Here is a 27,733-nt window from a genome sequence, read left to right on the forward strand (position 1 = left end):
AGCTAAGCCCGCTAAGCATCCGAAAACACCGAAGTACCGCTGCCGGTGCGGTGTTGCTTGTGGCTGCCTGTTTACATTCGAGCATGACGCGGGAGCTATGAGTTCCACAGCTGCGTCGACGTTAAAATTTTCAATCTATGTGAACCATTCATTGAGCACAAGTGCGGGATATCACGCGTTCAACGTCTAATCAAGCATGAGCTCTGCGATGAGAGAGCCGGTGAATATTGAATTCTCGGAGTCTACAGAGTAAGTTTCGCTCAAAGCAATTGTCTTTTATTGTGCCATACTGTTTATAGTTCGTTCAAGAGCTGGCTTACAACTGTCATGTTTTAGCTATATCATGTAAGTCAGCTAACAAGCAGTACGCGCCTTCGAACGCCGGTGTTAGTGTGCTGCGTGCATTATGCGTCGGGTGCGACGTTTCGACGTTAGCTTTGTTTATCTGCTGTCATGCCAAGAGACCACAAGCTGCTTTCGTATTTAAAAACTCGTGTTCAGTGAACCGCAAATTATTTTTTCACAATACGGCGAAAGCGAAATATCGGTAGTTGCCGTCGCAGCACTGACGCTTCGTTTTGTTTACTTACGCTCACTATTCTGACTTTCGATTGTGTCACAAGTGGCAGCAAATCTTATCCGTCGGTGTCGTCCAGGCACCGCTGATCTGCTTCCACGTTTGGGAGTTCCCTTGGTTTTGCACTGAAGTGTGTTGTAGCCTTCTAAAGTTCGTATAAATAAAGGTTATACATCCCGATGCCTTTCTCTCTTTAGTTATCCTTTTGTTGAAACGACGACGAAACAAGTTCGCTTGCTCTGGAGGCTCGGAAAACCTGTCTGGAAGCGCCCGCCCAGACAGTGAGGGGTCTGGTCGCAGGTAGCGCAGTTTTCGCCGCCCACTCGCGACTGCACCGCGGGGCATCGCGCTGCGTGCGATCTTTTCGATTCCGAACTTTGCATGCGTTCCTTGGAAGAAGTTGGGCTTGATATAATGACAGATGGGCGCAGCAGTGCTCATTTAATTAGTTAGTTTTGAGGGCTGATCAACACTGTTGATGGACCTTTTGGTTTTCTGCTTTCCTGTTCTTTTCTCTTGTCGATGCGTCGAGGTCAGCCATGTGGAGCTTTGTTGCCTTGGCGTCTGGACTGTGGCGCGATTACGTTTATCTTGTCGGTTGGTAGTCGTAAACACATCGTGTCGTTCTTAACCGATGGTGCGGCCAGTCTAAGTGTCACGCCAGCGGAGTGGAATGCCCTCTGTCGCTCTAAAAAGTGATGCGAATGCCGAATCTAGTGTAGTCGCAACTTAAGAAAACTGTCAATTACTTTTCTACCTTCACAGTACGCTTGGACGCGATTGTAACTTGTCGCAATTGTTCGATCTTCTTGCTTTTTCTCTGTATATTTTTCTTCTGATTACGGCCACTTAAGTGCACAAGTGGTCTATTTTGATCACAAGATGCGCACAGGAATAGCTGTGTTGATTGTCGGGTTAACGATATGCGCTCTCTCTTCTAGGCAGAGTTCCATTTGTTGCCGATGAAGCATCTTGGATGATCGAGTGACAGTTGTATGTTCTGTTATATATGCACACAGCTCTTCCCTGTGACTGCATTCTGGCTGATTTTATTGCAATGCATGCATTGACACTTGGTTTATGGCAAATTCGTGATTATTTTATATGCTGCACGGTTTGTATTTGCATGAAACAGCCCCTAGAAGCCATCCACGCAACCAGAATTGTATTAAATCTGAATAAATGACAGTGAATCGTCTTGTAAGTCATGCACATACTAATTACAGAACAGTGAAACGATGACGAGGACAAAAGTACTGACACATACGTAGTCTCTGTATATTTTGTTCTCATCTTCATTGTGCCATTTTATAATAGTCAGGAAGCAACTTGGGATAAGTTTTCTGTGCATTGTTAAATGGATGCCTGTTAAGAACATGTAAACAAGGTTTGCACACCTTGAAAATCCTTGAATTTGAAAGAAAGATATTCAAGGGCACTCAGACTTCTTGGAAATAAATGTGCTGCTTGAATTCCTTGAAAACTGGGGTTGGGGGCGAATTTCAAACATTCAAAGTAACAGACTCCACATCAGGGCTATACCATCGACACTGTCTATCGAGAAACAATCCTAGGTATTTTCTTTTCGGAGTGTTCGTGACCGGCTTGGTCATGTGATGACCAAGCCATGCCACTACTTTTGCTGTTTTGCTAGTCAGTTCACGCCAGAGCCATCATGGCTACATTTTGAAGCTCTAGGCTCTAGAAATTCCTGGCGGAAAGGAAGTTGCATGCCATTTGACTTTAACACTCTGAGTATCTTTGGCTGAATTTGGACATTACTTATCATAATGCTAGAAGTCGATTGACATTATTATAATGGGAAAGTCAACTTTGAAAAGCCACTTGCAAAGCTTGAAGCATGTGTCCAACTCAGCAGCTGCTTACCTGCAAGAAATTGTAGCTAAGAAGAAAAAGAATTCACTATTTTTCAGTTTATGTGAATGAATAAGGTTTATTTCGTCATGCTTGAATTTTGCCTTTCGGCATACTTGAATTCCTTTAATAGCCCCTGAAGTTTGAGTCGAATGTTCTGTACGAAACCTGTGTAAAGAATTCTGAACACAAACAAGAAGAATTGCTATGAGGTTTCTGCATTCATTCACACATGTGATTGATAATGTAGCCTGGGATAAATTATGACCTTTCATACAGCTCTTAATTTGCTAGAAATGTTTATATGAAAATTCACGTTTAGTGGTTGTTCGGCCCTCCAAGCAGAGAGCAGTGTTATGCTTTATCAGAAATTAACAGCATTATGGCTGTTTAACAGCCACGTGCTTGCCACTAGTGTATACACTAAAACATCCTCAGCCTTTTTGATGACCTTTTTTAAAGGAAAAATCCACCTTGGAAACTTTTACCTTGATACATCTTGGATTATAAAACTTGAGGCCGCGATAGGTTTGTGTGCACTTTTCCAAAAATTTGGTTTTTGTGTAACTTTTATATTGTTTTCATATTAGTCGACTTCCGTTAATTCAACCCTGATGGGACCGACGAAAGTGATTGAATTATCCGGCGGGTTGAATCAAACAATGCGGAAGAAACGTCAAAACACTGTTGATTCATTCAGCAGTATTTGCCCGATTATAGCATGCCTCCAAATCAAGCACACACCTGCTTTCTATGTGTGCATTGTAGAAAACTAACGTAAAAATGAAATTAAAGCTACTAAACAAAATAGAAATCTAACGTCCACCTGATTTTTTAGCAAGAAAAATGGCCAAGGGTCTAATATGTGTTGGACAGTGGCTGTCGGGTTTTTATAGTCAGCTTTGCCGCAAATAGCCATGCTATGCGGCAAAGCATACAAACGCCACGAATGCAGTTTTCAGCTCAGTTTTCTAGAAAAAAAAAATTGCGTTAGAATTGAGTAAATACCATAATCAGGACATTGCCAGTTACGGTTATTGCTTGAAAATCTTCTAGGGCAGGCCAAAAATAGGCATTTTCGGTAGGAGATTGAAGTGTGTTCAATGCACTCACTATCTCCTAAGCTCCGCCGAGACATGCTGCCACTAAAGGAGTCGCTATTGGGGTCAGGCACATGCATGCTGACTGATCAAGTTTGAATTATCTGGCGAAGGCTAATTTCAGTATCTAAATAACAAAAGTTTGGACCCATAGGAATGCGTTGGTGCTGGCCGGGACCTTTGGCCGGGATTGAATAAACCGAGAAGTCTAATTAACTGAAGTCTACTGTATATACAAAGTACCGTTCTTTGTGCACAGTTTTCTCATACTAACTACTTGGATATATACTGCTGCAGTAGCATATTGTGCTCTTTAACTCTTTCATTACTGCTAGAAATTTGTTCACTTTTGCTGCTTTTAAGTTTTAGAATTTTATTTCAACACGTAGTAGTCGCAGTGTATACTGTGCTACATATAATTATGGCCTGATCACTGGTGTTTTAAACTGATGTATAACAATAATAATAGCTCCGACAATTTTTGAGAGTTCCTATGTGAAACTTCAAAGCAAAATACCTCAAGGAAAAAAAAAAACAAAGTAATAATTAGCTATATTTAGTATAAGTACTGAGAGTAAAAACAAACTGAAATATACCAAAATATGCACCTGGTTCCTAGTTCCCAACATTTGTAAGTCAGATTGCACAAAAAGATTATTATGAAGATTTGCCGGCGTCAATATTAACCATAGTGATGCCCATGCTGTGCGATAAAGCAGTCCCCTTGCAAATGTAAAAATGTGCAAGTTTATTGTACAAGGAGCATTTGTTTTTGCTCACTGCAGCAGGCACCTGGTTCGTTTTTTACTGCATTCTTTAGGCTTGCGAAGCAATAGTTGTCAGGTTAGGGAGCATGCTGAAGCCTCCTCATAGTTGATTATTGCGTTTAATCAGCCTTTCTGTGCAAGCAAGGTGGTCTAAAGTGTGCGTTCAACTGGCGCTTGCAGCCTCCACATCGTTTATTCAGTTCCTGTACAGAGTTGTACAGTAATGTGGAGTGTTGCACAACATTGTACAGTAATGAATAAAGGTACTTGCACAGGCGGTGCTCAAAATGCAAGAGATTAGACAGCTAGTCAAGCTTTGATTGAAGGTAGAGGAGGTTTGAAATCAACTGCGTGCTCTTGTGTGAGTGAAAACTTCACACGACAGGAAGGTTTGCTCGTAATACATATGTGTACATATGTTGTCAAAGCGCTGATGAATAAAAGCAATCCATTGTGGAGAAATAAAGTTGCACTTGATGTTAGTTAAACACAACATCAAAATAGCACACACTCATGAGCATCTACCGTTGTTCGAGACATTGTTAAAACAGCCTATGTGACGGATCGAAAAATTGACAACCTGAGAGAAGCTTCTGTCTTCACTGCTTCTGTCATTTAAAAGTCACGTTGCCAAGTTGACTAAAGTGCAAATTTTGCATCTTTCTTTATTGAAGAATTACTTGGAGCACTGCAGGCTAGTTTTGACACCTTCAGTCAAAGTTTTATTTTTCCAGACTCCCCAATCTGGTAAAAATAATTAAATGTGACAAATAGTTTAGTCACTTCAGATGGTGCATGATGTTGCTAGTAGTGTTTAACAATGCATAGAGAAACTGTTGATTAAATTAATTGATTTTTCTAGGCGCGATAACGAAAGCGTTCATACAATAAGGTGCAATGAAACAGCTGGAAGTTTTTAATAAAAATTATGAAAATTGATACTGAAGCTTGCATTGCAGACCTCCTTCATGTGAAGCTTTTTTTTTTTTGTGTCTTGTCTTTCTCGTTGGCACTTCTGCTGCATGATGTATGTAGAAGATATTGTGAACATAAATAGGTTATTGAACTGTTCACACTTTGCAATACATGCGTGCAGACTTACGATTCAATAAAGTTAAGTATGAAAGAGACTGTGCACAGAATGTGGGAACCTTCCAAAATTGGGAAATGGAAAAAGGTCACTTTGCATGCAGGCATGCTAAGGTGACGTGGAAGATGCCTTTTTTCTTGGTTGTTTCTTGGTTGGGAGGGAAATTGATAGATGTTGCATCGAATTATAGGTGGGTTTCTCTGCCTTCCTGGTTGAAATGCGGGGTATTTGGTGCCCACATTGTTAACCGGTCAGCACCCAAGCATCACCAAATTTGTGGTTTCTTGAACCACTGTGACAATGGCAGCTATACATAACTTTGATAGTCTTCTAGCTAATATTTTGGTCGAACTCTTTCTGTGCAAAAGTGGAGTGTTTGAGCATAAATCTGCTGGAAATGTTGAAAAAAAATTTTTTTTTTAAATGGGGTGGTGATTTTTTGACCTGCATAAAGCTTTTATTTTTTCCCTTATTTCTGTTATTACTGCTACTTTGCTACCCTTTTCTACTTAGATTAATGAGCTATCCTAACAAACAAGTGGTTTATTGATTAATTGATTACTGTTGTGAGGCATTGTTGTATATGTTTCAGTACACCAGCACCACGTTTTACTGTGACAGCAGTATATGACTGATTCAACAGTTTTTGCCCATGGCATCGCTGCCATGACCTCTTTTGCTCTTCTGCTTTGTGCTCTCTGAACGGGCAGCTGCTCTCCTCTTCGGGAATTCCTGGACTTTTCTCACTGCTGCCAAGTGTGCTTGTTTCTCTGGCATCCTTTGGAACCATCATGCTTAATCTTGGTTCGTGCATGAAGCCTTGTTCTTGCTGCTCGTGAACTGTCCAGAGCACTTCCTCTGTAATGCAACTGCTCCAGGATATTGTACACCTTTGAGTTTTCCTGCCATCATGATGTCCTCACAATGAGGTATCTGCTGCAGGTAGCCTGCCTGCAATGCTCATAGATATGCGATCAGAATGACATCGACAGTTGTGGCTAACTACCGCAGTGTCATTGTCTCGCTCGACTTGTTGCTTCCATAGAATGAATGAATGAATTCTGGGGTTTTACGTGCCAAAACCATGATTTGATTATGAGGCACGCTATAGTGGGGTATTCTGGATTAATTTTGATCACCAGGGTATCTTTAACGTGCCCCCAATGCGCGAGACACAGGCATTTTTGCATTTTGCCCCCATCGAAGTGCAGCCACGGCGGCAAAGATTTGATCTCGTGACCTCGTGCTTAGCAGCGCAACACCATAGCCGCTAAGTCACCTCGGCGGGTGCTTTCAGAGATTGCCATGTTCAGAGAAGCAGCATATTTCAAACTCTGGACAATCACAGATTATGGACAATACACAGACTGAGGTATTGGGCAAACAGTAATGGGGTAGGTGAACTACGTAGCCATATAGTGCTGTCACAGTCAGTGTCCCCACATGCATGTGACAGCACAGGAAATGAGCATGTGCATGGAACATTCTTTTTCACTCGTGAACCTTCACATTAAAACGAAATGCCAACTTTGCCTGATTGTTTGCTTGGTCATCGTGTAGTGAAATTTGCCCCTTAGTTTGTGTACTGCTGAGTGCATGAATATGTTATTACATAGAATTTAGACAAAATTTTGTGAAAAAAAGATTGCAAAAAAAAGGTTGTTGTAAAAGCAGGAGTTCCTTTACATGCACAATATACTAGTGGTCCACTTACTTTTAGAATGTACTTATGGCAGTTATATCACAGGAATAAGTGAATTACTGTCTTGTTTACTATAGTGCTTGTCCATTATAGAGACACTGAGCTGTTTGCTTTGCTTGAAATGTGGAACCCTGCTCATTACTTATGTGATGCTTGGATTCAAGGAGAGTAACGTTTGATGAGCAGACTACCAGATCTAAACTTGCTGGTAATTGTGCCATCTGTACGTTAGTTTCTAGCATCTGTTGAGTTCTTTTATACAGTGGATGCACACATGAGTGCTGCCAAATTAGCGGTAAGCATAAATTTATGGTTACTGATGTGCCTTAAGCATATTGAGTATTGTGAGAAGTACTATGAAGGAAAGTAATGGTGTAATTGTTGCGTGTTTTAGGTTTGAACGGTGGCAACCTCGTCAAAAGGAAATCAACCAGGCGGACCTACCGGCATCTTTAGTGATTGAAGATGACCTTCACTCCCTCACTGATACCCCAGCTTCCAATCGACACTGTGATAATTTAAGTAGTACTGTTCAAGAGTCAGTGAAGGCAGCAGTAGGAAATGAAGATAGTACAATGCCCAGTACAGTTTCCTTCACCTACACCAGCACAGAGCCAAAGTCCAGTGATGGCTTGGAACTTGAGAGCTTCTCTTTTGACGGAAGCATAAGCAATGACCCTATGGCAAATGACATGGCTAAGTGCTCACGCCGAGCTCCACAAGCTGCTGAGCCATCTTATCCTTTTCCTGTATTTCCCAATGTTCCTGACTTGCAGACGGACATATCTCGAGCAATAGTTGCTAGTCAGTCAAATAGATGCAGGTCAAGTACGAATCCACAAAATTTAAGTCTAGGTGTATACCAGGATGATAGGAAGCACTGTGTTCGGCACTCTCAGCTTGCATCTGACGATTTTAATGACTATTACATAAAAATGCTGAGTGCTCAAAAGAAGCAGCCTCTGCATTTGCGAGAGCCACCTCTCTGTAATTCCTGCTCACAGTCAATGATTCAATATGTCTCTGCCATCCAGACACTTATCCAGCAACTCAGTGTAGACATTATTGTGAAGGGAAAAGACCCTCCAGACTGCAGCTGGTGTGCACGGGAGAAGCTTGCATCCTTTCAAAACACTTGGGCCCCAAATTCATTTGGAAGTGGCACTACAGGGGTGGCCGATAGACTGGACCACAAGAATGCTACGCATCCTTCTTCGGGCTTGCAAAATGAACAGGCACATGTTGCTTCACCAGGAGCTCAAGCATGGCAGGGGCCTGGATCCTCTTGCCCAATACCTGTACCAGAGCCCAATTCAACTCCAGTATCAAACAAGGGGCATATTGAATTCTTGCATTCAGCCCAAGGTGTGCAGAACTTTCCAGACAGTGGAGTGTTCCCAAGTGAAGGCACTGTTCCATTTCATTGTCAGCCTCTGAATTTGCCTGCTGGCCAGGTACCAGACATGGCTGCACCCATTAGCAGTCTTGCTGTAAAGCCACCGAGTGATGCCTTTCTTCCAACTGGTGTGAAGCAGCAGGACCTGCCTAAACAAGATGAGTTGAGCCTTCGTGCTCCTGAACTCTCGGAAATGCAACAAGTAATTTCTCCAAAAATGAGCTTGCTACCTGCAGCTTCGGAATACAATGGAGGGGTCGTTCAGCCTTCTAAAAGTGATGAGGTCATATTAAATCCTCATTACACTGAAAGTGGAGACCTCCAGAACTCAGTCAAGCAGCCATCAGAGCTCCAGCTTCATAACCTTGGGTCAAACTTCCAAGAAAATCTGGCAAGCAATGGGTTATCTCTTGCAGAACACGGTGGGGCTAGACGAAAGCAGTCTCTCAGTTCAGATTGGATGACTGATCTGATTCAGCCACTTATCCCAGAACCAGCAGTGCCAAGCGTACAAGATCAAGCTTATGTTACCATGGCAAACAGCGACCTCAGTGCTATGCTATGCCTTGTTCTGGGAAATTCGCTGTGGCTCTCCAGAACCTCTCGGTTTCTTGTCGTCTTGGTGACTGATGGCGTGTCTCATGCATTCAGGTTGGTTGTTCAAGAAGTGTGCTTTTGCTCACCGTTTTCACATTTTTGCTTTGTTCAGTAATGATAGCACTAGAAGAATGGTTGCGGTCTATCATCGGTGAATTTGCTTCTCTTTTTTTTAACAATGTGGCACAAGGGTTTATTAGCTATTTAACTACTACTCTGGCAAATTGTCAGCGGTGTGTTATCATCTGATTATAAATGAATTAGATTGTGTTAACGTCTCTGCATTGGACCAAAAAAAAAAAATGCAGTAGGTACTGATAGTAATGTGTGTTTTAAAACATTCGAAAATATTTCATGCATGTGGCCAAACATAAAAGGCGATGCATAAACATATGCATTGCAACATTGCTGCAATTAAAGCTTATGTCATGATTTAAAGAAATTTAAGGGCAGCGAAATGCATTTGTCCAACAAGTGACAAGAATTTGAAGCAATGAAAATTTTCTGCTTTTGCAACTGCTAATCTTCGCCAGTGTGTGCATTAGCACAGGCTTATGTTAAAATATGTGCCCCACCCCCCTTTCCCACTAATTTATCTCTCATACCTTATGGATCAGGTTTTTCAAATTTAGTAGGTGTCCTCTAATTTCACCTTGTTGAGATATGGAAAAGTGTTCAAATTATCTGTCATCCAAATTAACTTATGCATTTGAAAATTTAATCTTGTGACTCATGTGTGCTCCGAAACCTGGTCTTCTCACCCATCTTTTATTGCAAGAAAAGGCTTTACGCAGAAAACACTGACATGGACAGAAGGGATGAAGAAGCACAACGCAGCTGGACTAGTAACTGAATATGTAATACTCATTTTGACACTTAATATAGCACAAAACACAAACAATGAAGTGCCATTTTTTTCTTTTGTCATGCCGATAGTCCATTTCTTAGGCTGACGGACTGGTTTTGCGCAGGTGGCATTTTTCTTTTTTACCATTAGTAGAATGTACCAGTGCACCATAAATTCTACTAACAGAGAAAGAAAGGCTACCTGCACAAAACCAGTCTGTCAGCCTAAGAAATGGGCTATTGGCATGACTAAAGAAAAAAAGACCACTTCATTGGTTGTGTTTTGTGCTGTATTAAGTGTCAAAACGAGTATTACATATCCAGTTACTAGTCCAGTGGTGTTGTGCATCTTCAACCCTTCTGTCCATGTCAGTGTTTTCTACGTAGAACCCTTTCTTGCAGTGTCAGTGCAATGAGCTCAGGCAAGAACTTTTCCCACCTTTGACGATGACACTGTAGCACTGTGCTGTGAAATGCTTGACAGTATCTCCACATAGATTTGAGCATGATCATTGCTTTTGTTGTGGCTTGTAAATCTAGCCGCTAGCAGTCCACCCTGGTTATAGGACAATATTCAATGTTCTAAATTAGAAATAATGAACCCTCTTTCATTGCAAAGCATGGGCACCTTTTGAAAGTTTAGAACATAATTGAATTAACTGGTGCCAAATTTGTGGAAGTTGACTGCATATGAATTGTTAAAGCACTTGGAAGTATAAGGCAAATTGAGATTAGTTTAGCATCACTGTATGCAGCTTATTATTAAAATTTGTGAGATTGTCACAGCCACAGTTCTTTCTATTTGTAACATATGTTTAATTATATCCAGTTTGAGACAACCATGGCAACTGTTCATGTAACTTTGAATGGGGTGAATTCTGTTAAAGATGAAAGTGTAGCAGACTGGCTAGACTGCTGTTGCATTTGAGACTCGTAATTACAGGCGCCTGCTGTCATGTGTCTTCAATGTGGTGCTCTCAGTCCGTTCTCTTGGGACGCAAGGTACTACTAAACTTGCCCTTTTGGAACAGCCAGACATTGGTGTCTCGTACACCAAGCTCCACGCCTGGCGGCTGACACAGTTCTCGAAGTGCATTTTCTTGGATGCCGGCATGCTGGTGAGCTATTAATGTTTTCTTCGTTGTCTTGCATTGCCCTTGCATGGCACCAAACTTATCAGCGTTAGTTTGCTTGAAAAACGGTGCTCAAGATACTTGGTTGGTACAGTTCCATAGAAAAGTATTGCTTCTGTATTCCTATCGATCACATAGCATTTAACAATAGAGATAATAAAATACAGTTCTGTTCCAGTTCACTTTAAACATATTCTTTGTGCCTTTTGGTCACTGGCCTTGAGTAATGGCTTGGTGTCTCTCAGTGACACTTCCACTTTTGCATGTCGTTACTTCTAGCATGCCTCACTGTAGGGATGGAGTTTTGCTCATTTCATGAGGCTTCTGCTGCTCATCTGCCATTGCCTTTGCCTACTGCGTCACATTAAACTAATGCTCATGGGAAGTGTGCACATCCACAGGCTGAGCCATTTAACAGCCACTGAAGGCAATATTCTTGATCTTGGAGAACATTGCTCCTGTTTAGGCACCACAGGGATCGACCATTCGACATTGAGGATGGTAAAAGTGGGATACAATCGGATGAACAACATCATTGTATTATGCCAGTCCTATTGCACTTAATCCACAGCGTAATGTTTCTTGATATTTGTCAGAGAAGCAGCGTACAAACCATTGTAGCTTTTGTGTTTTAATGTAGTCAATATCCAAAACTTATTGCATCACAGCAGCAGGCAAGTGCTGTTTGAAGTAACACCTTTAAGCATTTCAAATTACTGTCTTATGGTTGAGTGTTGTTCTTGAATAGCTTATTAATGTGCTTGTGACACCTCCCTTTTTTCACTGGCTGGCACAGCCATGTTGGAAGTGTTCTGGCATTTATAAATTTGTATGTTGCAAGGCTTATCTACCCAGGTAATACAACTGCAGGAAGCGTGCATGTTGGCGGCACTGTTTGTGAGCCTGAGACACAGTTTGCTAGTGACTTATAGACTAGTGGGTCATGGGATGAAGTTAGCTGTTGAACCAGCAGTGGCATGAAAAGAATTCCGTCTTCTTTTTTTTTTCCTTAGCCATCTAATCACCATTTTTACTTGTTATGAAACAGGGCACACAACAGGTGGAAAAGGTTCTCGCATCATTGTTACATTGGTTGTTGTTAAGGCTCTTCCTGCTCATGGTGGTGTCAAGGCAGACTGATCAGCCAGTAGCCACTTGCATAGAATGACAAACACATGCCACGAAAAAGAGGAGTGAATGCTCTATGCTCTAAACTATCCATTTTTACAAGGGTTAATTTTTGCTATTTTAACGATCTCTAGCGTTCAACAAAGGGTCCTGGAAACAGTTGCACTGTAGTCACATCCAATTCTAAGGTGGTGTATGTCCCTTGTAATTTAGTACCAGCATATTATTGTGAAAGTTCAAATTTAGCCAAAAGGGCAACATATGGAGTTACGAATGCAAACTCCATATGTTTAAAAAATGGAAGATAAAACAAGTGACAAATTGTGATTGTTTGTTGGAGCATTTGTCACCTGAAGTCAACAAAGGTGGTAATGTAGGCTTGTTGGTCAATCATGTTGAATTGGGAAAACGCCGACACAAGAAAGGACAACACACTCAAGCACATAGTTTCATCAACAAAACTTTATACTCTAGCCCGGTGCATCACAGAAAACCCGTGTCAATGCAATCTTTTGCGAAAGGATTAAAAAAAAAAAAAGAACACTAGCATTTCTGCGATACATTTCACATGACATAAATCAAAGAGGTTGAACATATCTACTCTTTCCTTGACCAGTGCATCAGCAAACCACCAACCAATATCCCTGTCTATTGAGGAACATGAATACCTCCTCATGCCTGGGCTATTGTATGTCATGTGCAATACATTGCAAGATGGTTGGCTTGTTTTTCGCGAGTCTTTGTAAGTTTCTTTTTTTTTTTTTTTCATGTCTTGGTATCTTCACTCAAAAGTTTATAAGGTCATTCCACGCAAAGTGTCCCAGATGTGCTGCTCAACCATCTCAGATTTTCTTTTTAAAAATCACAGCTGTTTATGGTCTTGCATCAACATGACGTGCTTTCAACATGCTCAAGTACGTGAGACATGATTCTGCCTGAAAATTATTATAAACATTATTTAGTGTGTAATTCTGCATGGCTTGGCCTGCTAAAATGACAAAAATTTGTATCCAGTGTCTGGAAAAACTTTTGATTTGCTTGGTCTAATTATATCCCTGGATGGTCCTAGAGCTGCAATTTACAGTCAGTTTCTTGTGCCAATACTTTGCAAGTATTTTTCTGAAAAACATCACAAATATACTAAAGTGTTGGTTTTGGTCCACTTTCAGTTCTAACACAATGAGGTGGTCTACAGAAAAAATTTCCCTCAATGTGCATTAGATAGGCCTACGTGTTGGCGTTCTGTTTCTGGTATTATCTCATTTTCTGTTTTGTTTTAAGCGAGATGTGAATTCTTGAATTTTGCCCCTGCACCACGCTTGGCATAGTTCTGCACCACCACTTCGCTGCACAGTGCAATATCTGTCGTACTTCAGAAAGCCAGAGCGTGCAACGTTGGACTGTAATGTGAATTTCCTCAGCACATGGGGGCCCAACTGGGCTGCTCAGTCCCAAGAATAATTCCAAAGCTTACATTCATCTTCGCAGTGTGAAATTCAAGAAGACACGCACACAGAAAGAAACAAAATAGGCGGGAGGAGCACTGGGCATAAATTGAGTTTATTTCACGACAGTTGAAACTCGATTTAACGATGTGATGACCACGCTCGAATTGCTTCGTTAAATTGGGAAGTTGGTAAAATCAAGAAAAGGATTTTTCGGTCCTTTGAAATCTAAAATCGTAACGTAGCAGCACCCAAAAGCTACCGTGGCATTGTATTTGCTGCTAACCCACACCTGCATGTGTGAAAAGTCCCTGAGGGCGGCCCGAATCGCTTGTGCGTGAAACCTTGGTGTTCTGGAGAGAACTGCGAATTTATTTTGCTGTGAAAAAACTTATGACCTTTGCCTGCGTGCAGCTTCACTAGCAGTGGGCTGGGCGTACACACTTCTCATAGCCCATAAGCACTTGCAAGCGCTTATCACTCCCATCCATGTTAACGCACAGCAAGAGCGCCAGTCTTTGTTTGCTCTGTTAGCCACCGTGGCAAGTTTCTCCTTTCCGTGAGAGCATCTTCCTCGGCAGCATTTGATAAAAAAGGCCGCTCTCGTCGGCATTGTAGATGTCTTCGGGGGCGCAGCTTCGTACAATCTGTGGCACATTCTCCAACAACCACTCACCAGCTTCCGCCCGGTTGACGCTGCTGGACTCGCTGCCTAACCCCACAATGTAATTTTGTACATAATATTGGCAAACTGATCATGATGTTGTTGACAACGATGATTCTAGAGCTGTCTAGAATATGACATTAGAGTTGATTTACCTCACCACAGCTGTCCGTTTATCTGCCTATACGCACTTTCACCAGCTTTTTATTGCAGCCACACGTGAAAGACCTTGCCGACACTGCTTTACTGCTTTCTAAGTTGTCTTTATCCGGCATAAACTCTCCATGTGTACTAGACGACTCAGGCATGTGCACTAAGGTGCGTGGTTTGAAGTTTCTCGGAGAGTTGTGGTGAATTGGGATGTAAAAAAAAAAGTTAGCGTAGCTTGCACTGGAGGTGCAATGCTAAAGAGACAGCGGAGCTGATGGGCACCGAGCTAGTCCTGGCTTTTGGGCTAGGCTAAGCACTACCAAGTCATCCCCAGCATTTTTTATCGCGATGCGCGCAGTGTGTCCGAGCTGCTGCCGACGCCACCTGCGTTTCCCCGGCGCGAATGCGGGAAACGGGGAAATACGGGCAGTGTCGGCAGCAGCTCTGCACGTTGCCTCGTTGGTGCTGCTACGATTTCTTCTCTCTCTATCTCGCTCTCATTTTCTCTTTCCCTCTCCCGAGCATTGCACATGCTCTCATTTCCTCTTCTTAACGTCCCATGTCAAGGCAACATGTGCACGGCACAGAGAGGAAGCGAGGCACACGCCGCTTCGCGAGGTGGTTGCTAGGCAACGCAGTGATGTCATAGCTCGGCGAGGTTTTGCGGCAGCAGGTGGCACTTTTTACGTTTAGCTAGAACAGCTTCGCTGTTAAAAAAGATTTGATGTGACAAAAGAAGCGAACCTCCAAGAGTTCCCGCCAGACTTCCCTGCTTCTGGAATGTAGTAAGACAGGAAGACAAGGCAAATACCATTTTTCTAATGATTCTTGGAACTGGGCAACACATTCAAGCCTTTACGAGCTGAGGACATTCGTATTGCAGTTCCACGTTGCACGCACCAAGTGTCTGAAGCACGACAGCCATCACACTGTGCGGTGAAATGGAGGGGCATTATTTTGCCGAGGGGGTGTGGCACAGAAGCCAAATTAAAAATTCCATATTTTGCTTAAAACAAAAATCAAGATGAGATAATGGCAGAAATGGAATGCCAACCAACAGGTTCATCTCAAGCACTTTGTGGCATATATATATCTTTTGTGGACAACCTCATTGTGCAAATCAGGGCTGAAAGTAAACCAAAACCAATATTTTCGTAGTATACTTGTCATGCTTTTTTTTCCCCTGAAAATACATGCAGTGCAAGACAAATTTTACTGTAAAGTGCAGCTCTGGGGCAGTCTAGTGCAATGATTACCAATTGTAAAGGGAGTTTATTTGGGTCGTAGAGCGGCAGCAAAAAACGCAGCACCAGCAGGTAGGGCGTAGCCAGCGAACGAACTGGGTACGAGCCACACGATGGCAACGGGGCTGTACAGCGTGCCGATCTTCTTCCTCATACAATAGACAAATTAATAGCTGTTTTGCCAATAAACATGATACCCACCGTGGTGACTTAGCGACTATGGCGTTGTGCTACCGAGCACAGGGTTGCAGGATCAAATCCTGGCCGCAGCAGCCACATTTCGACGGGGGTGAAATTTAAAAACGCCCATGCATTGGGTGCATGTTAAAGAACCCCAGGTGGTCCAAATTTCCGGAGTCCCCCACTACAGCATGACTCATAATCAGGTAGTGGTTTTGGCACGTAAAACCCCAGAATTGATTTAAAAAAAAATGATCAATTTGGCATATTTTTGTCAAAATTTAGAACTCTTAAGGAACTTTTTCTGGCCAAAGTTTCCAATGAGCACCACTACACATTGAATACAAATTTTTGTAGGTTCAGCAGGTGAAGTCGTGCAGTGTTGTGCACTAAATTAACTTTTATATTGATTTTCATGCAGAATCACGTTCACATATTTCGCAAACTTTGAAAGCCCATCACAATGCAGGAAAGTTTTATTTTATGACAAAATGTCATTGGGAAATGACTGAGCAAGGTAGTAAATAGCCATGATTTTTAAAAAGAAAATTGTAGATGGTCGGGCAACATGTTTGGCATACTTCGTGTGGAATGACCCTATAGTGAAACGTTTTCTGTGACATGCCTGGCTAAAAATTTCAGTTGATGGCAAAATAAAGTGATGTTAAAAGTAAACACTTGGTGTACATTGTTTCTTCTTGTGTAAGTATTCCCAAGTTCAACTTCATCCCAGTAGTTATTCATCTTGCTTTTGTAAGCAGCATAACTGCCACTCTTTAGGAACAGAATGCGTTTTTCAGCAGCTGTGTTTTTATTATTTGAAGAAACGCTGAGGTTATTGTCGGTTCATGCGCTCATGAGTTTTCACTGTACTTTATTTTACTGCGACAGCTGTTAAAAGCTCAAAACTGGGTGTGCAGTGTTTGTGCGCCCTTTGCTTCTTTTTTGTTGTGCCTATCACTGTCAAGTCACATGATGTCAGGTCACCTAATATCAGCTTCATCCTCGCCATATGGTGAAGAAAAATAAAATTGTACACACCACCACCACTTGGATTCAAACTCATTTTCCTGTGGTAATGTACAGTTGGGAGCTGGGCACACTAACCACTGTGCTATCACTCAGCTTTAATGCGTGGCAATTTGTTTGGGGTTATGCTTGCCACACAGACTGGTAGTGGTGGTGTCTGTGTATGTATTTCAGAGGAAACAACAGGGAATACTGTAGCAGACGAGGACAGTGTTGTGTGCATTGCAAAGCCGTAGTTGTTGTTTTTGAGAGAATGGTGGTGTCTTCTGTTAAAGCCTGCTGCTGTTGCAGTAATGAGTTCAGAGCCAGAGGAATTGCTAAATCTGCCGATTTCCTTTTTCTTTTTTTGTCACTACATTCGTGCATTATAGTTGCATTTAGTTCAAGAGAAACAGATGTGTGACCTTACATTAATATATCAGAGTGGTTTGAGGACTGTGCTTTTCAGTTAATTCATTTCTATTTTCTAGGTTGTTCAAAACTGCGATGAACTGTTTGAACGTGATGAGCTGTCGGCGGTACCTGATATTGGCTGGCCAGACTGCTTCAATAGTGGGCTGTTAGTGTATGTGCCATCTATGCAAACTTTCTGGGACCTCATCAGCTTTGCTGAACGCCAAGGCAGCTTTGATGGTGAGAACTGGTCAATTTCTATTTAGTTAAACTTTTTTGCTACTTGCACTGTTTGAATGTTCCTGCTAAATTGCTGCACTCGGAATGACCAGCAGCTAATATTTGTGATGTTCTTTAGCATATAGCCATGACATGAAACCAGGATGTGCTCAGTGACATGTTCGTCATTCTGAGAAAATATACAGCGTCATGTTCTTCATTATACATCTATGATTGAAAGAAGCATTAGGTGTGTGTGTGTGTGTGTGTGTGTATGCATATTATTACCAATCTCTGTAAAATTGGAGCCCTCCATCTTTGCTTAATACCTGCTTTTTCTTTTTGTTGTTTTTTGTGCACTCCAGACGCATTGATTAATAAGTTGGCTTAAACCCAATACACAAGTTTCTTCATTGTGAATAAGTTTCGTTAAAACCATATTTGATCAGTTTTTTATGCTGACATTTTGCATTTTGCAAAGAACTACAAAGTGTAGGTTTGAGTGAGTTGGTAATTCCAGTGCAAAATTAATGCAATCTAATGGGGACCAACGGACATTGTGACAAGGGGCATGCACAGACTTCCTAACCGAATGTTGTTAATACTGCATATAGATCTATGCAGCAAATGATTGATGGACAATGTGCAGGCAAAAAAAAAAAAAAGCCCAGAACGAGAAGCACCTGAAAGACAGAACTCAATAAACTCCGTTTTGCGCTGGTATACCGTCATGAAGAACAAAAGGTTGTGGCCATCATTTGTCATGTAGTATTCTTTCTGGAGCTGCGTTTAATATGCACAGCATGAATTGGGGCTTTAACGTACAGAAAGTGAGGCTGTACCTTGAGATGTTATATTTACGATAAAATAAAAAATCAACTGAATCCATGAGCGATTCTAGGTAATTTGTAGAATAGTAGCTTCATTTACTCATTTTATTACTCAAAAATCTTGTGAGGCTTTCAGCATGCATTTGTCTCAATTTGTAACACAGCCTGTATGGCGCAAAGCTCTAGGACACAAATACAGTAGAACCTTGTTGATATGTTCTGGAAAGAAAAAAATGCAAAAGAAAACAATCTAACTGGGAAAACGTACGATCCAAAGTCACAAGAAGATTAACTTTAGTTGACATCTATACTCCGTTTCAGACATCATGTGCAACGCGTGGAGGCTAGAGAGACTTTCAGTGGCTGCGTTCGCGCTTGGAAATAGTTTGATGTTTTTTACCACAACCAGGCAAAATTGTTCTTTGTATGAGCTCAGTAATGATTGAAAGACGTTTTAGTCCTTAGAAAGAAACTGTAGTATATACGGCTGCTAATGCTTTGTTTTAAATCAATTTGCTTTTCATTGTTTGTCTTTTCGGGTTTTTTATTTGCAGCCTGTTGTGGCAGTCTTAGGTGTGTGCTCGAGCGAGCAAACTCTGTTGGGGCGCAACAAAGCATCGACGGAACGCGCAGCGAAGCATTGACGGAACATGCGAAGTGATAAATTGTTGTGACCGAACTTTTGCGTAGCTTCCTCAGGCGTTGCACCTGATGTACGAAACCGAGTACTATACATAAAGCGAAGCGTTGTGCAAATCATTGCAGCACGTGATGCTGATGCGCGCCGAGCTGGTAAGGCCCAAGCGGCCCGAGACGCACATTGTCGTTACTGCGGTTTCAGCAAGCTTATGTTTGCACTCCTAGAATTCGGCCTGGGTCATCAGCTTCTTCGAGCAGGGCATTTTGACGGGTAGTTTTGCATGACCACTCGGCGTGAATCGTTGCCGCCTGAAACACCGATGCACGTTGAGCTGGTGGGGCCAGAGCAAAACCGAGACGCACATTGTCGTTTTCTTATTGCGTTTGAAATGGGCGGGTGGAAGCTGCTGCAGCAGGCGGCTACTGCTTTCGATCTTGCGCTCTTGTGCCATGCCATTTCTTCTTTGCATGGTGTTTGGTGGCTGGAAAACATATCGTACGATCACAGTTTAGCAATGTTCTGGACGTTGGCGCCAAAGTATAGTGTTTTTCGGGAACATATGAACTGGTAAAAAATATGCGTAACTGTATTGGGTCATTTTTTTGTGTTCTCGATCGCGAACATTGGCACCGCAAAATCATACTTAACGAGATTGTAAAACCAGGTTCTACTTACTTTGTTTTCGGCAGGGTTCCATGCACTTGATATAGTTACTGCTTGACTGGCAGTATTCCATGTTGCAAGTGGAGGCTGGCGTTCAGTAGACTTTCTCTTTACCAAACTCAAAATGTTAAAAATGCACATAGATTTGTGTATATTGACTATATTATCATTTATTCATTAGACTTGTGAAATGAAACTATGAACATGAAATTATCTGTCGTGAAATTGTCCACTGCATGTTGCTGTAAGTAATACCAACACTCCTTCAGATGCTGTTACCTGTAAAGCACCACGTTCAGGAAGGCTCTGTATAAGCCCCCTGATTTTGCAAATTTATATTAATGATTTACACAGCTGTGCAACTTTCTGAATGTGTTTAGTGGTGATTGTGTTATTTATTGGGAACCAACAAATGGCCTGCATGGCAGTGTAATGCAAAAGCATCTGCATAATCAGATTTTAATGCTTGTTGAAAAGGCACAGGTAGCTTTAATCTGTAGCCCTTCACTGTGGTGTTTTCCATAGTCAAGGTGTAAATGTGAACTGTAAAACAGTGTCAAGATCATGAAGAACCTAGACATTACTTGTTTGCAAACACACCTTGCTACTATTGCTAAATTGTGATAGATGGCTCATGGCTTTAACTGTAAATGTAAAGTGCTATGTGACTCGTACATTAATGAACCTCCTGTTTGTTGTCTTATTGGGAGCGTGAAATGATTGACTTTTGTACGAACATACTGAGTCGTTAGGGTAGGTCCGTCTGATCATTTAGTGGCGCGTTTAAGCACTCCATATAAGGCGTGTGAATTATTGACATTTTTTTACATGTGCATCACTACGAATTGCAGCGGTGCCGCTTTTAGCCACCTCCTTACAATTGACGTACTTAGCACAATTGACGTCAGTTGGGCGGGCTATCCGATTTGCTACCGAGGTTGTGTCATCGGTACTTTATGGTGATAAATGTTGTTTGTAATAGTTGAAATGTTGGTTAATTTGTTTCTATATAAAAAAAGGAACAGAAAGAGAAAACACAACTACAATTTATCACTACATTCAAGCACTTCTGGCATACAAGTGTCATTTGCGTGTCTTACAACATGCTCTGTGTTGTCACGAGCTGCGTGGGCAGTGTTGGTCTCGAGCTTTCTTTTTGCGAGCACCATGGATCGCCCTTGTTGCTTTGCGGGCTGAAAATCTAGTTATCGGCGACATGTCAAGCTGCAACATCGTGTCCCTCTGCAAGGCAACATGTGAGCGGAGCGACTGCAGCGCAATCGGGCTGTCAGTATCCCATCTACGCATTTGCGGCCATCACTTCAGGCTGGAGGATTACTATCACAATAGAGAGTTTTAGCGTGTCGGGCATTCCAATAAACGCAGGCGGACTGGGTGTTTTGCCAGATGGGCGGAGGCACAAACCTGAGTGGCCTGCAGGGTGCAGCCACCTGATGGCACAGCGCTCAACCAGACAAACACAGAGCAGTAACCAAGTGTATTCTACTGTGTTGCTGGTATAAATTTTTGCCAGGAGCATAATTGTGAACACATTGTATCTTTAAATGTTTAAAATGTTTTACACTTGGCTACAGAAATATTAGCTCAGTGTTTGGCTGGCTAAGCTCTGCGCCACGAGGTGGCTGCACCGTTCAGGCCGCTCACGTTTACACAAAGTCCCCTTCATCACAGCGGTTGTAGTATGGAGGTGCTTTAGTTTATGTCTCCGTCCATCCGTCGAATTGCCCAGCTCGCCTGCATTTGCCAGAACACTGGACACGCTCGGCGCATGCACACTGCTTGGATAGCTCTCGCTGCAGATGGATGGCCAGGCAGCTAGCGGAGAGGCTTTGCGCGCTGGCTCCAAGACCGGAAGTAGACGACACTACGTCGCATCATGATGCAGAGGCAGTGAAGGCAAACCTTAGCCCCGATCGCTCGGTGAACAAGTTGAGGAGAAAAACAATCGCTAGAGAGGAGGGTAACTTATAGTCATCCGTAGCTCTCTGCGATGCTTCACTTAAATGGTGGTGCGAATGTTTTACTGTAGCTGTATCCTATGCATCAGGGACCCTTTAAATGAGGCAACTTTTAACTGTGCTTGGCCAAAAGCATCATATTATGCCATTATTTAGTAACTTGACACATCCACCTGTGTCAGTTGAATGTGCAAATTTTTTCTACTTATGTGCTTAGCTAGAATTTGTAGCTTTAAACATGGCTCATTCTTTTTTACTTAATAGGGCAGTAAAGTGAAATTCGCAGTTAAGTCAAATGCAAAGTCTGGCTAATTGAGTAGATTTCACTTCTGGCTCAGTCTTTGCATTTGCTCTGTGTGAAAACATGAATTAGCGGCAGTGAATATACTAGAGGGTAACTGGGTCCTTTCGAGTGGAGAGAGTGGCACCACTATACCCTCTCCCGCTTTTCTTCTGACTCACTTCATGAACTTTTGGGACAGATCTCATATGCAACGATGTCTGCATTGGTTTCTGTCATTGGCACATTGGCAATACAAGCTTGTTTTTATTCTCTGTTCCTGCTATTTGTGAGTACATTCTGCTTGCGTTACATTTTTATATTATGCTGTGTTCTGGCGCTAGCAAGTCAGTCTCATCTTGTGTGCATTAGTGCTCTTCACTCGCTTGTCTTTTCTTTTTTTTTATGGTACCAGTGACAAATGCTCTGAAAGTATATATGCTTGTGTGCAAATTTGCGTGTGTCCACTTTCACATTGTGGCATCACATGCTAGCTCTGTGCTTTGCGTTCACCACCTGTTGCTGGAGCAATGTATACATAAGGGAATCCGATTCTGACCGTGAATGTGGTGGGAATGTGGCAGTGCTGTTTGCTTTTGTTTTGTGGTTTTCTCTCTTTACTAAGCTTCGCAGAACATGAGTGCATTTCATTTTTTTTTTGTTTTTATGGGTCTGAAGGCCCTAACTACTGAAGTGCTTTCTTTTCTAAATGACCCTCTGTGGTTGCTTAGTGGCTATTATGTTGAGCTGCTAAGCATGAGGTCGTGGGATGAAACCCTGGCCACGGCGGCCGCATTTCGACAGGAGCGAAATGTGAAAACGCCCGTGTATTTAGATTGAGGTGCACGTTTAAGAACCCCAGGCGGTCCAAATTATTCTGGAGTCCCCCACTACGGTGTGCCCCATAATGAAATTGTGGTTTTGGCACGTAAAATTCCATAACGAAACTTTTTTTTCTAAATGAATCTGATTTCCTTTATCAGCTCAAAAAAGAGCATGCAACCTTGGCCTGCCTGAGGTTCAGAAATATTGATTGATTGAGACCCTTTATTAAATAGCCATGATGGCACTGTGCCTACAGTTTGAGAGAATAGAAAACAACGCACGCACACACACACACACACACACACACACTCTCTCTCTCTCTCTGCACCTCCAGCAGTTTGTTCCAGCCAAACTCCCACAAAGAGAGGAGCATCTAATTTGCACGTGTGCCTTCCTGGAGGCACTGTGAAGGACACTGTGTATTGCTAAGACATGCATGAATGTATGTTGTCATAACCCTATATTCTGTTTCTTTGTTTTTTTCGTTGTGCGCGAGTGATATTTTTTGTTGTAGTTAAAACTCGATATAGCGAACATAGGTATTACAATAGTATTTTCATGTTGGATGCAACTTTGTTATAATGAGGTTTGACAAATTTATTTGTCTTTAAATAAAGCTGTTGTATATTAAGTGGAACATAATTTAATATGTGTAAGTGCAGGAGAAATAAAAATCATCATAAAATCTTTAAAACTGAGTTTCTGAGCTCTTTATTGCCCTTTACTAATTCCTTTTTGCAAATTAATTTTCCACCGTAAGAGTAATGGCACTTCTGAAGTTACTGTGACCAGAAACAATGAGATATTAAAATTGTTCCCTTAAAATTCTGACATTTTTCCAGTTACCAGTTTCAGAAATAATGCCTAAATTCTGTTTCCTGAATTCTTAGGTGTATAAAACCCAAGAACAAAGAGCTTTTTGTGGAGCAGATTTTTGCTACCATGCACAATATAAATGGGTTTAACTTCTTTGGTATGGGTTCTTGCTTGCAGAGTTGACCCTTAGACTGTTAATATGCAGAATATTTAAAGGACTTCTGAATGCCTCATGCCTGCTGGTAGTGTGGAGTTCACATTTTATTCATTATCACTGAATAGTGAAATTACCGAATCAACTTGAATACGAGTATTTGAGAAAAATGGCTTTCGAATATAGTAGAATATTTTCTAATATCTAGACCAACTAAAATTTTAAGTTTGTGTGGAGTGTGTAAAGTAAAAAAAAAAAAAAAAAAAAAAAACACCAAAAAACTAGCTTATTTACATTGTTTCATGCATGCATTTCGCAATGGTTTTCACAACTGGACATCAATCAACTGAAGAGTTTGTAGAAGAGAAAGAACTGCTTCGAAGTTATCTGGCACTCCATAACAATAACAGCAATGAAACATGTCACCCAATGCACAAAGTGTTAGTTGAAGGAGAGGAGTGATACTACAGCAGCGCACATGTTTTAATGGAATGCAAACATCGTGAGATAGCCCAAATAATAAATTGTTTTTCCTAAATTGGGACAGTAGATTCATAGGCGTGCATAAAATCGAGCCATTCTGAATAACAGAAAATTATTGAGCACAAGTTGCCTGCCCCATGTATTCGATCCAGTCATGATCGTCTGTGCAACAACCATGACTTTTCTATACAGTAAATCGGTTGGAACAGTCCTCACTTGCATTGGCCTCTATCCCTCGAGACTCCAATAATTATCGTTATCCTTTATATTAGAAGAAAAATGAATATTTGACAATTTCAAATAGTTAAGTCTGGAATAGAATACGAATTGAATATCAAGAACTATTCAATTCGTATTCGAAGTTCCTAATAATTACACACCTTTAACACAACTTATATTGAAATGTTGGGCTTGCAGCGTTTTTGCACTGCTTGTGCTTGTAATATCCTTGCTGTGAGTAGCACATTCTCTTTTTCCAAAGCACTAACATGTACAAAATGTAACATGTACTCTTCTGCACCTGGTTTGCTGCAACTGGGTTGTGTCACTTAAGCTTGTGAAATTAGCATTGTATGAAATTTGAAGCAATTTTTCTGGACTAATTTGCACTTGGTTGTGTCCTTTTCAGGAGGTGATCAAGGCTTGTTAAATACTTATTTTCGTAATTGGTCTTCTGACATAAACCGCAGATTGCCATTTATCTACAATCTGATGGCAAATGTCTGCTACACCTACAAGCCTGCATTTAAGCAGTAAGTGTGCATCCTGTTAAAGCTCTGTGAACTGTGAACATCATTAAAGCTCTGTGAACTGCTTCCACTCAACTTAACATATGGTGGCTGTACAATGCTTGAGATGGTTTCTGTTCTTTCAAATTGCAGGTTTGGCCATAATGTCAAAGTGGTGCAGTTTCTTGGTGGATACAAGCCATGGAATGTTAAATTCCATCCTCCCACGGGCACTTTGTCACCAGCTGCCAATGTGCACCCAACGTATGTCCAGTTTGTTCAGTTCTGGTTGCAGATATTTGTCAAGAGGGTCCTTCCACTCTTTTCATCGGTTTGTATGAGTTTATATTTGTAGTCAGATATTATTCACTGTGATTACACGTGCTGCTTTGCCCTATTGCCTTTGCGTGGTTTGAAATTATTCTTAAGCTGTAGGGGGGGGGCACATAGTAAATGCCAGTAGGTAGCACTAAAACCCACTTGTACCCTTGATCATTAGCACTATTGTCTTTATCACATGAACTTGCAATGTCTTGGTAGTCAGGCTCATGGCTTCTGGTGACAGTTCCTGAATAAACCACGGGTTAAATTTTATGTTAAAGCACCGTAACGCACTGTAATGCAGTATCTAACACTTTCAATAACCGTACTTCTTGTTCTGCAGGATCCAGTCTAGCTGCTAACTAAAAACAATATGTTATCGGACATTTCCTCCTCTTAAGTTCTGGCTCTTATGTCCACTACTAATCGCTTTGTGCACCACTTGAACCTGGCTAGTATTGTCATACCACAATTTTTACATTTACATCTACTTTTCATGCTTTGTTTGCAGCATGCTGCACAAGGCTGATAATTCATTTTCTGTACCTATTTTTTTTCTTCTAGCTAAGCCAGAGTGTTCTCTATCTCACCCCTAAACTAAACATGGACAGGAAGAAAATAATCAGTCACATATTCCAGGTCTTGATTACTTGAGCGCACAGTATGTTATCTCCGAGTAGCTGGTTTTTTAATGTGCCTTTTTTTCATCAAGTTTGTATTGCACATCTGTTATGCACACTAGCAACTGTGAAATTGTGGTTACACACTACCATTCATTTTGACTTTAAAGCAACTTGCCCTTGGGCTAGCTGGTTGATACTTGGTGAAGATATCGTAGCGCAAATAAAAGAACACAAGACAAGCTACCTCGTGGTGTTCTGCCTTGTTTTATTTGCACTAAAATGGCTTCATCATTTTGTCTTCATATTGCTTCTATTTATGTTCACAGTACAAGTTCTCCTATATAATCAGAACCATACTTTGATGAAGAATTCTGTCCAAGCAGTATACATTTGTAATCTAGTTGTTTTTTTGGCTCCCAAGTCACAAGCTCTGTCAGCTGCAGTCACTATCCATTACAACCGTATGTGCACATTGTTTCACAGGATGGTATGACTTGAAATGCTTAGATTCACTTGTGTTGTAGTATTTCTAGCCAAATGAGTATTCAAAAGTATTCGTGGTGTGGTCTTCACTTTTTTTGTCACTGAGTGCTTCTTTCTTCCTCAGTTTTTAGCAAAATTCAACAACCTTAACTATCTTCTGTCTATACTTGCAGACCATACAGACAAAGGTCAACGAGCAGCGCTACACGTGTGCTCTGGACATCCTGCAGCACTTCCCATCATTCCTGGTGGCTGAGCCGATGGTGTACCTTCCAGCACCATCGCTTCGTACGCATCCCAAGCCCATCATCTACCTCCCACCGGGGCCACGCATTGCTCCCGAAACGCCAACTCCCGACACATCTTCTCCAGACACAACAGCTGCAGGCACAGAGTCTGGAGTTTCTGAAGTAGCAGCGGTGCCAGAAGATGGTGTTGAATGCAATACAAATAGTGCTTCCATTTCAGTTGCACACAGCGAGCACACAGTACCCAAAGAGAAGGACCTGCCAAAGCATTTTCCTGTAGCAGTGGATGACAACTGCAACTTCCTGCCTGAAGCCAGTGTGGAGTCCACAGCTGTTGACGACTTGTCGGGAATGCTGGCATGGGAGCAAGGGCGGGCAGACTACATGGGCGAGCACTGCTCAGATAACATCATGGCAAAATTGGATGAACTCATTGGCCCTGACGTCCAGGCCAAGTAAAATGTTTAAAATACAGGCTGTTTGCAGGCTACATTTGGTTGCTGTACTTCAAATGATCATTCAACGCTTGCAGTCATATTTACCTTTTAGCGAGTTGATCTTTCTACCTACGGCTTACATAGTTTACCCTTAAAAGTGCAAATGTGTAAACGGAAAGCATTCGAGCCCACTTCTGTCTGCAATCACTGTAGTACAGTCAGACTTCGGGATATAAAGAAATTATATCACAAAGTGAAATTCCCCTATGAAATCCCCATACAGATTTAAAGTGCAGTACATGCAGTAATGGATATAACAAAGTAATTCGGGCTCCCCCATCAATTTCCTTATAACGAGGTTTCACTTAACTTACACTCGAACTTCGTTATAATAGATATAATGTAGTAAATTAAATTTACCTTGAAATCCCCATAGCAATCCATGTACTTAAAACCTCGTTTTAAAGAAGTGAAACTGCCCTGCCAATGGATATGACGAACTAGATTCGACTTCGAAACAAAAAAATACGCGACCGTTGCGGGCCGAGTACGTCACTTTCTGCAGAATTCGGTACTCATTTGCCGCGGCAGTTCAAAACTCCCGCGTCGAATACGTCATCATGCAACACTGGCCTTTCGCGCCGCTACGCTTAGCTGCGCCCAAGCAGCAGCTAGCTCACTATCGCAC

The 27,733-nt window shown here is 41.8% G+C and overlaps 1 protein-coding gene across 2 annotated transcripts; it reads left to right on the forward strand.

Moving 5' to 3' along the window:
* LOC119436016 (uncharacterized) lies at positions 1 to 27,718 on the forward strand. 2 transcript variants are annotated; one of them, XM_037702741.2, is made up of 8 exons: positions 1 to 249; positions 1,519 to 1,570; positions 7,506 to 9,158; positions 10,894 to 11,068; positions 17,394 to 17,556; positions 24,834 to 24,957; positions 25,087 to 25,264; positions 26,534 to 27,718. In XM_037702741.2, exons 3-8 carry the CDS (start codon positions 7,687 to 7,689, stop codon positions 27,065 to 27,067), a joined length of 2,646 nt encoding a protein of 881 aa, XP_037558669.1. In that variant the 5' UTR covers positions 1 to 249; positions 1,519 to 1,570; positions 7,506 to 7,686; the 3' UTR covers positions 27,068 to 27,718. The 2 variants fall into 2 exon arrangements, with proteins under 2 accessions (XP_037558669.1, XP_037558668.1); XM_037702740.2 differs by lacking the exon at positions 1,519 to 1,570.
* Positions 27,719 to 27,733: the final 15 nt, after the last annotated feature.

The sequence above is a fragment of the Dermacentor silvarum genome, chromosome 1 (assembly GCF_013339745.2).
Source record: "Dermacentor silvarum isolate Dsil-2018 chromosome 1, BIME_Dsil_1.4, whole genome shotgun sequence".
NCBI lineage: Eukaryota > Metazoa > Arthropoda > Arachnida > Ixodida > Ixodidae > Dermacentor > Dermacentor silvarum.